The sequence below is a fragment of the Microtus ochrogaster genome, chromosome 1, assembly GCF_000317375.1.
Source record: "Microtus ochrogaster isolate Prairie Vole_2 chromosome 1, MicOch1.0, whole genome shotgun sequence".
Taxonomy (NCBI): Eukaryota; Metazoa; Chordata; class Mammalia; order Rodentia; family Cricetidae; genus Microtus; species Microtus ochrogaster.
This window is the reverse complement of record NC_022009.1, coordinates 16,680,628-16,690,726: the sequence shown is the minus strand read 5'-3', so window position 1 is coordinate 16,690,726 and position 10,099 is coordinate 16,680,628. Positions and strand designations below refer to the sequence as shown.

Genomic DNA, 10,099 nt, shown 5'->3' with positions numbered 1-10,099 from the left:
GGATCTCTGTGAGTTCGAGACCAGCCTGGTCTACAAGAGCTAGTTCCAGGACAGGCTCCAAAACCACAGAGAAACCCTGTCTCGAAAACCAAAAAAAAAAAGAAGTATGATACAACTTGGGGTATTCAAACAAATTAACATCTTTGGATTTGTTTCACTTGCAATAAGGCACTTAGTATCTTTCATTGCCAAGGGAACTCCTGCACAGATCAAGTATATACAAAACTACACTATTTTAAGGAGAAAACTGTTATGAGTTCAAAGAATTGAGATTTTAATATTTTGTTTGCTATTATAATTTAATAATTATCCTTCCATTTACTTACCCAGCAAACTCCCTGAAAAATACAAATTTTATGAGCTAGTAAGATGGCTCAGTGAATGGATAAAGGTGCTTACTGTTAGGAGGGATGACCCAAGTACAATCCTTAACCCACATGGTAGGAGGAGAGACTTGGTCCCCACAAGTGTCCTCTAACCTCTACCACACACGCACAAACACCAAAACAAACAAATGTAACAAAAAAACTGTTGCATATTTCACATGAAAAGTGACTAAGAAAGGGTCCTAAACTTGTTTCATTTTATCAGTCTGGGAACATACTCTTGTTTAGGCTGTTGTTTTATGAGATTTAGGCTTGCTATATTTATATTGCAGAGTAAGCTGAAGCAAAAACTTCTGTCTTAGCTTCCCATTCAGGAAGGGCTATAGGTACACGTCACTGTACGAGGCAAGTAATGTGACAGTGTCCTGGAGAGAACAGAAATATGCAAGTTTCCCAGAGCAATGCTTTAACAATACAACAGGACCACAGTAACACCTTTAGTTCTTTGACAGTGTAAAGACTCAAACTCAGGGCCTTCTCCATCCTAGGTAAATGCTCTTGCCTCTCAACTACAATCCTAATCTCTCTTTTTGAGACAGGGTGGTCCTGCATAGTCAAATTGACCATAAACTCCTATGCTGATAACAAGTGTTGGGAATAAAAGCATGTACCACCATGCCTGACTTGAAATTCTGCATTTCTAATATGTAGCCAACTAATGCCAAAGGGGTTAGTTCTGAATAAGTTTTAATGAAAAGAGGCTTTACTTTTTTTTTTTTTAAATACTTATTTCACATGCTTCAGATGTACAAACACTTAAAATGAAAGGAGAGATTTGGATCACGGTCTGCTGGACTTGGGATCATCATTATTTGCTTTACTGGGTTTCTTAGATTCTTTTCTGTTGCTGGGATAAAATATCCTAACAAAGGCAATATAAAGGAAAAAGGGTTTATTTGGCTTAAAATACTAGGTTACACTTCAGGCAGGGAAGTCAGAGGCAGAAGTCTGAGAAAATTGGTCACACCAGCAGTCAACAGTAGAGAGCATGAATCAATGCATACAGGCTAGTGCTTAGCTTGATCCCTCTACTTCATATAGCCAGAATCCCCTGGTCAGGAAATGGTCCCGTTCACAAATAAGACGAATCTTCTCACACGAATTAACCTTAACCAAGACCATCCCTTAGAGGTGCACCTGGAGACCTGCTTTCCAGGTGTCAAACTATCATATTGGATTAACCAAAATTAAAAAAAATATATTTTTATTCCAACATTTTCTTGGTATTTTATTTTGAGGATAGGAATACACACAGCAGAAAAGAACAAAACACTAATAAAAGGCAAAACCACCAGTAACATCATTAAAAACAGAGAATGAGGGGCTGGAAGACTACTCGGGTAGCAGGAGTACTACTGGTCATGCAGAAGACCTAGGTTCAATCCCAGCAGCCACATGGTGACTCAAAATCATCTATGAATGCAGTTCCAGAGGATCTGATGCCCCCTTCTGACCTGGAGAACCACACACAGCCAGAGTGCACACACATACATGAAGGCAAAACACTCATACATTAAATAAATAAACCTTAACAAAGAGAATCAACTCACGGTTTTGGATTTTGTGAATTTGTCTTCACATTTGATTGCTTCCTCTGGAGAAACTCTTCTTTTTGACAAATCAATATATCCTTATGAAAATATTTAAAAGTAAGTTTTATTTGTTGAAGTATAAGCATATGATTAGAAACAAGTTTATAAGCAAATTAAGTATCTGACTGAGAAGCTTATAATTTATCCCTATTAAAATCATATTGACACAGGACTGCTGTAAGATGAGACATTTAGAACAAGATAGTTATATATTCTTTATTATTTTGGAAAGAATTAATAATTTTCAATTTAATTGAAAGTTACTTAAATGCCTCTTCTTAAGCATACAGACAGTTGAAAATGGCTATGATTTGATTAAAAGGCTACTGTCAAATCAGGTGCAGTGACATATGCCTGTTAATGCTAAAAACTAAAGTGGTGCAGGGAGAAGGGAGAAGGTTTAAAGCCAAGTCAGCACAAGAAACCCTGCTTCAAAACCACACTAAAGAAACCAGAGGTGATCTTCAATAAAAATAATTGCCATCTTCTGTGTGATCTTTATATTCCGATGGCAGGACCAAAAGCACCCTTAAAATCCGTAAAACAATCTGTATAGTAGATTCTCTTTCCCAGAGATTCTAGCCTTTTAACCTGATGGAACTAGAACTCAAGAAAGATGACAGATTTTGTCAAATATCCAGACCACGGACACCCACAATCCTATGCCTGGTTAGAACAAGGTCATGAGACCACAATACAAAATCCACACACAAAATTTCTTTTACCTTTTAATTCTCTAACTGTATTTCCCAAAGAACTTAAGTCTTTATTTACACTGAAGGAGTCCAAATTACCAATTTTTCTTCTCACAGATTATTTTTTAATGTTTTAATCTGAGCAACATCAACAAAAGTTATCAAAATTTACTTTTATGCTTTCTTCTAAAAATACTAGTTTCAATTTTGATGTACATCGATGACTTTAGGTTCTTTTTTTTTTTTACTATAGGTTTTTTCAATTTTTTTAAAAGATTTTTATTTAGTATGTATACAGTGTTCTGTCTGCACATATGCCTACTCACCAGAGAGGGCATCAGATCTCATTACAGATGGTTGTGAGCCACCATGTAGTTGCTGGGAATTGAACTCAGGACCTCAGGAAGAGCAATCAGTGCTCTTAAACACTGAGCCATCTCTCCAGCCCTATAGGTTATTTTTTTTTCCCCGAGACAGGGTTTCTCTGTAGCTTTGGAGCCTGTCCTGGCACTAGCTCTTGTAGACCAGGCTGGCCTCGAACTCACAGAGATCCGCCTGCCTCTGCCTCCCGAGTGCTGGGATTAAAGGCATGCGCCACCACCGCCCGGCTATAGGTTATTTTTTAAAGGAACATTTATGAATCATGCTTCATATTTATTAGCATATGGACAACCAATTTTCTCAGCATTATTATTTTTAAAATGACATATTTATTTTTATGTGCACTGGTGTTTTGTCTGCATATACATCTGTGTGAGGGTGTTGGATGCCCTGAAGGTAAAGCCACAGAAAGTTGTAAGCTGCCACGTGGGCGCTGGCAATCAAACCCAGGTCCTCCAAAAGAAAAGTCAGTGCTGAGCTATCTCTCCAGCTCCAGCATTATTTTTAAAAAGACAGTGTTTCTACCATTCAGTTGCTTTTTTTTTACATTGTTGATAACTGGGTATAAATAACAGTACATATAATTTTGAGTATTAAAATAAATTGCTTGCTTTTGTTTTTAATAATAATAATAATAATAAAGGTCTCACAATATAGTCCAGGCGGTCTTGATCTCACAGCCACCTGCCTGCCTCCACCTGATCATTTTTACCACCCTCTATACAAGGACACCCTACCTCCATTCTTCTCTGGTTGGGGTTCAAACCCAAAGCATTATATTCTTTCTAGGCAAGGCTCTTCCACTGACATATACACACAGACGCTCTCATTTTCTCTTTGATTTAAAAACCTAATCATTTTAGGTCTTTAATTTTTCTAACATAAACAATATTTATAAAATGTTATTTTATATATTTTATCCTCCCAAGATAAAATGATAATGATTCAAACATTCACTACAATCAGAACATGATTTTCAACCTTCTTAAAATTTACTCAATGCAAAAAAAAATTACTCAAAGCTCTATTATATATGGCCCAACTTATTTGAAACATATATTATATTTTTTTGTAGATGTAGTTGATCAATGTTTGTAATGAATTCCTTTCTGATATGGCTCTTAAATTAACCAGTCAAAGGTTATCTAAACCTCTAACTACTTCACCGACTTTAAATTTTTATTTCACATCACTAATCTCTATTGAGCACATATACACTGGGTTTTTTTCTCTCTCTCGCCACTCTTTGAGGACCTGATACTCAGCTCCCAAATACACAGAGGTAAGTGTAGCTCTCATCTATCAATAGCCCTTGGATGAGTCTTATTTTTATTTTCAGTGGTTGTTTCAAGAATTACAATATATGTCCTATTTATTGTCAGCATCATCCCAATGCATGTACAATGTAAAAACCATACATACTTAGTATCTCATGTCTTGCCCTTTGTGTTTTAGTTATCAAATACATTGCATTTAAGAAAAATACGTTTACACTGTTCTGCATTTTCTTTGCCTCTCTACTGCACCCTAGAGCTAAATGTGCACTAGTTCCCCACTATCTTTGAGGGATATAATTTAAAACTTACTGTTATGTTTAAAACTGCCAGGCAGTGGTGGTACATCCCTTTAATCCCAGCACTTAGGAGGGAGAGGAAGGCAGATCTCTGTCAGTTCAAGGCTAGCCTGGTCTACAAGAGCTAAACAACAAAAAACCTATGGACAGCACCAGTCCCTATTTGCAGAGTCATGCGCCACACAATGACACTTTGGTCACTGAAAGATTACCTACATGAAGGTAATCTTACAAGATTTAAGTTGTAAGAACACTATGATGTTTGTATCAATGACATCAATTAAAACTTGTCTCCGAACGTATTCCTCCTTGGGGCTTCTATTATTTTGAGAACAGCCTTGGTAATAGTTCAGGCTGCCATTAAATTCAGGATACTTTTGCCTCAGCTTCCTGGATACTGGGAAAACAGGGTTGTGTCAATGTCTAAAAAGAGGGCAGGAGGGGCTGGAGAGATGACTCAGAGGTTAAGAGCATTGTCTGCTCTTCCAAAGGTCCTGAGTTCAATTCCCAGTAACCACATGGTGGCTCACAACCATCTGTAATGGGGTCTGGTGCCCTTGTCTGGCCTGCAGGCATACACACAGACAGAATATTGTATACATAATAATAATAATAAAAAGAGGGCGGGAACAAGTACAATACAATAATATTTGAAAGGTGGCTGGATCTTATAGTTGGGAGGCCTGCCTGATCTACATAAGAAAGTTCCAGGCCAACCAGGGTAACACAAGGCAACTCAGTGAGATCCTATTAAAAAAATTATGTTACTATGCTATTTTGCTTAGAACTTAATGCCTATATGCTTGGCAAGTATTCTACTACGAAACAATCCCAACCCCCACATTTCTGTCTGAAGTGATATAAGACTATATATTTTATTAACATATTTATACCTACGATAAATGTAATTTAAGCATAGTAAAAAAATTTGTAAAACAGAACAATTTTAGTAATATGCTATAACAGAAGTATGTAAATTTACTCTTTCTTAAGATAATTACTAGTGTTTTGGAATTGTGGGTAACCAAAATAGTACAAATCAAAATTGCCAATAATACTGTATTTACTGTATTTTTTTCCTCCCATATCTTTTCTTATGGTACCAGAGTTCAAACCCAGGATTTCTATTTCATGTTAGCTACTCTCAGTTGAGACAGGATCTTATTACACTGTCAAGTACTCCGAGTGTTACTGTCTTCTGATTAGCTGGAACCATAGGGATATACCAATGAATCTAGCTTCCAGGATGCTTCCCTAACCCCCATTTTTTATTTCTTTCGTAGCCTTGGCTGTCCTGAAATGTGCTCCGTAGACCAGACTGGTCTTGAACTCAACTCAGAGATGTGCCGGCTCTGCCAAGCGCTGGCATTAAAGTCATGTGCCATCACCACCCAGCCCCTCCCTTGTTAAACCATTAGATTCCTAAAGATTGCCCCAAGCTGGCCACCGACTCGTTCCTGAGACAAAACACCAAGGTCTAGCAGTTAAAATTCATTATTTGGCCAGCCTTACCAACTCATCCTATCATAGACTTGTCCCTTTTCTCTGTAAAAAACCACTCCTGCAGAAACACCTCCTGTATGTCTTTGTCCTATCTGGAGGTAGCAGTCCTGTCAACCCCTCAATAAATGTCCTTCATGCTGAGAACTTGTCTGGGTGTGTTCGTTCTGAGCTGACTTCTCTGGGGGGCCTCCCTTACAAATACTGATGAGTTAACTAGGTTTCTTTTTGGTTATAATGAGTTTATTACCAAAATCCTCATAAATATTGAAAAGCTTCAAGTTATTTGGCCACAAAACTAACTCTAGAATGTACTTATTAGACTACCACTACTATTACAATAAAAGGTTTTTGCTTAGCTAGTTAATTGGTATCCTTAAAAATTTTTTTTATTTAAAGCTTTAGACAAATGAGTCTTGTGGATACACAGATATGGATATGTTTATATGTTTGCATGTGTGTATACCATGTATGTCACGTTAGTCAAGGCTATATCTCGGGCATATTTATTTAGGAGTTTTCAGTTTGTTTTTTGAGATAGGTCTTACTCAGTAAGTTCAGCTAGCTGGTCATGAATCCCCAGATTTTTTTATCACCCCAAGGTTGGGATTACCAGCCTGTGCCTCCAAACCTGGCTTTTCTGTTTGAGCTCTGGGATTCTCCAGCTTGCATATCAAGCAAGCACTTAATCAACCAGCTATCTTCCCAACCCCCAAATGCTTCTTCAACAACTTTGTATGTAAAATAACTTTAGTAGTTTAACGAGTATGTGTAAAAAATATATACTTTTAAATAAGTTTTTATACAGGCAACTTCTGTGGTTTTTGAATTTTTATTTCTTAGCTATTTTTTTTCTCACTTACCTTTTTCTTTATCCACTCTAATGACAACTACACATTCATTTCTGCCAATGCGGATCAGTTTGTTTATAGAACGGATACGTCTCCTGGATAATTCGCTAAGAAGAATCATGCCTTCAATGTTATTGTATTCCAACAAGCTGACATAAGCCCCCATTTCAGCAATGGATCTTACATTCACCATCACTACATCTTCCACCTCAGGGAATCTGTGTTGATAAAATCTACAACTTAGACCCGGCATTCTGTAATTAAAACAAATAAACAAATATATAAATAAAGGGTTGCGCTAGGGTAAAAATAATCAATTTTGTAGATCCCGACAACAAAGGAACACAACAACAGAAAATAGGCACTAGTCTCCTCATCTCCCTAAACGTCAGAAAATGGACAGATACCCAGAAAATGGACAGATAGCTTTCATTTGCTCCATAGTTTTGTAACGCTTAGGCGATCACTTTTAGAGGAACCATAAAAAATAATGACTATCTATAAAGTGCTGCGAGGCCTAAGGAATAAAGGAATATGTCGAGAGTAAGACACTATTTTAATATTACCACTTAAGTAGGGCATCGTGGTGCACACCTGTAAACCCAAGCTCCAGAGGATGATAAGTTTGAAGACAGCCTGGCCTATATAGATAGATGTTATCTCAAAACAAAAACTCCAAAATATGGCATACCATCACCCAATATTTTAAGAACTATCAAGGAACAGGAAGGATCACTATAACACAATTTTAACATTCCTAAGTTACTCTTTCTCCAAGCTGGCTCATATGGCAGATGCTATCACACAGCATGCAAAAGGAAAACTACTCCTTAACCAATATGGCAAATGTTACAGCCAATCCTTTTTGTGATGCTGCGGATGAGTTAAGTTTCTATTTACACATGAAGCAAATCCTTTCTTACTTGCCACTCATGAGCTAGTCTATTATATTATCACTGTAGCCAAAATTACAGTATCACAACCTAAAAATTTAGGGGTTAGAGAGATGGCCCATAAAATAAAAAATGACTTCATTTTTTTGCCTGGCCGTGTTGGCACACACCTTTAATCCCAGCACTTTGAGTGGCAGAGATAGGTGGAACACTGAGTTCAAGGCCAGCCTTGTCTACAGAACGAGTTCCGAGTTCCAGGAGAACCTCTGCCTCTGAGAGGGGGAAAATTAATTTATTTCCCCATTGTAATTTCTAACTTGTATTATTCCCCAATAGTCTGAGACACTAGGGTCTTGCCTATGCTAGGGAAGTACTTCACCACCAAGCTCTACCCCAATCCTATTTTTATTTTGTTAACAAATATACCTAATCTTGAGAAGTGCTTTATAAATCTCCACAATTCAAGTGTCTTTTAACCTCCATCTATTAAAGATACTTATAATTATTCTCTTTGATCCACCCAGTTTCCAGCACCATCTCTTTAGTGACCCATATGCTGAAAACCATCCCAGTTAGCACTACACTTTAAAAAGGAAGTCCCCAAGCTTTAATTGCAGCTGAGGACCTTTATGCTTTCCTATTAATCATAACCTACTTACTGTGTCAGGGCCCAGAAGACAGATAGTAAACAGCACCTAAAGGCCTAAGGAAATAATTGTGAAATCTTAGTAACTTACTTTCTTGTTGACTGGGAATAAGGCATCAATATTTGACTTAAGAATTAGATACTCAGTTATGTTTAGTGTCACATGACTTTAAGTCCAGCACCTGGAAGGCAGAGGTGGGCAGATTTCTGAGTTTGAGACTAGTTTGGTCTACAGAGTGAGTTCCAGGAGAGCCAGGGCTATCCAGAAAAACCCTGTTTAAAAAAACTCAAGCCAGTCAACCACGCAACCAACTCTACACCCAGCATATGGAACAACAAAGTCCTGTCCTAGTATGGTTTGAAAACTACTTCCTGACATGCACATATTCCTACTACCTACTGAAAAGAAGTGTGTAGGGCTCACACATCTGTTTCTACCAGGCAGGACTATTATTACATAATCTGCCTCGTGCCTAGCTCTTTGAGTACCACTTTCTCTCTAGTTCTCCCCATTTGTAGATAAGGAGATGGAGGTGCAGGGTGAGCAACTAGCTCATTACTGATTACATTTCATTACTGATATGTAATGAAAATCAAGATTTGAGCCTATTAAATTTTGAACCAGTCTGTGCTCTGAACATCTGGACACATAAAGAAATATCACCACTAGAAACATCTAATATGAACTTTAAAAACATATACCATGATTAGGCCAAACTATTAGGACAGAACCAACAGTTTAACTGTTTAACCAACAGGAACATGTGGCCAACTCATTTCTGGAGCAGCTGAACAAAGCAGGGATTTAATAAACAAAAGAAATGCAACATTCAGCTAGAATTACTCATTTGGAAACAGTTTTTAAACAGTATTTCTCTTAAGAGTAGGGGTGCAAATGTTTTCAAATACTTGTATATAGAAAACTTGAAAATTAAACACACTTTCAATAAGTAAATCTGGAACAACGCTAGGAGATTTAACAGCTGTTCATCATATTTATTCAGCAAATTTCTCCAAAGAGGAAAGGTGATGCTTTGGCTTAATCTGCTGGTTAAAGCAACAGGGTAAGAGGACACAGGAGGGAGATACAGCTACTTCTTTAGAAGGCACAAATCCCCCACCCCAAGATATAGAGTAAATAAACACTGCTAATGGTATGTTACTTATAGCACAAAGAAGTAGCTCGAAATTACAAAGGAATTCTTTTCACATTGACTGACTTACTAAATCACTTTATAAAATGCTAGTAACTTTTTAAAAACATTTTTTAAAAAGCCCATACGTATTCTCTCAATGAAACAGAAATCAATAATTTATTCAGTCCTTTCCATGATTTTCAATGTATTCCTTCTCATTTTGCAGTTTAACTTGTTGAAACAAACTTTTGGTACTAAACAATACTGACACAAAACTTCTCCTCTAGGGAATTAAGTACTAGTGGGAAAACAAACTAGGAGGACTATAAGGTGCTATGAAAAAGCAGAGAACAGCCGGGCGATGGTTGCGCACGCCTTTAATCCCAGCACTCGGGAGGCAGAGGCAGGCGGATCTCTGTGAGTTCGAGACCAGCCTGGTCTACAGA

The 10,099-nt window shown here is 37.4% G+C and overlaps 1 protein-coding gene across 1 annotated transcript in view; it reads right to left on the bottom strand.

Moving 5' to 3' along the window:
- The window catches only part of Eif2s1 (eukaryotic translation initiation factor 2 subunit alpha), a 20,491-nt gene that overhangs the window by 8,420 nt on the left and 1,972 nt on the right, over positions 1-10,099 (bottom strand). The window contains exons 2-3 of the mRNA XM_005343252.2: positions 6,991-7,232; positions 1,937-2,016 (exon numbers count right to left, since the gene is read on the bottom strand). Coding sequence (XP_005343309.1) covers positions 1,937-2,016; positions 6,991-7,231 — 321 coding nt within the window. The 5' untranslated portion in view covers position 7,232. The remainder of the gene's footprint in view (positions 1-1,936; positions 2,017-6,990; positions 7,233-10,099) is intronic.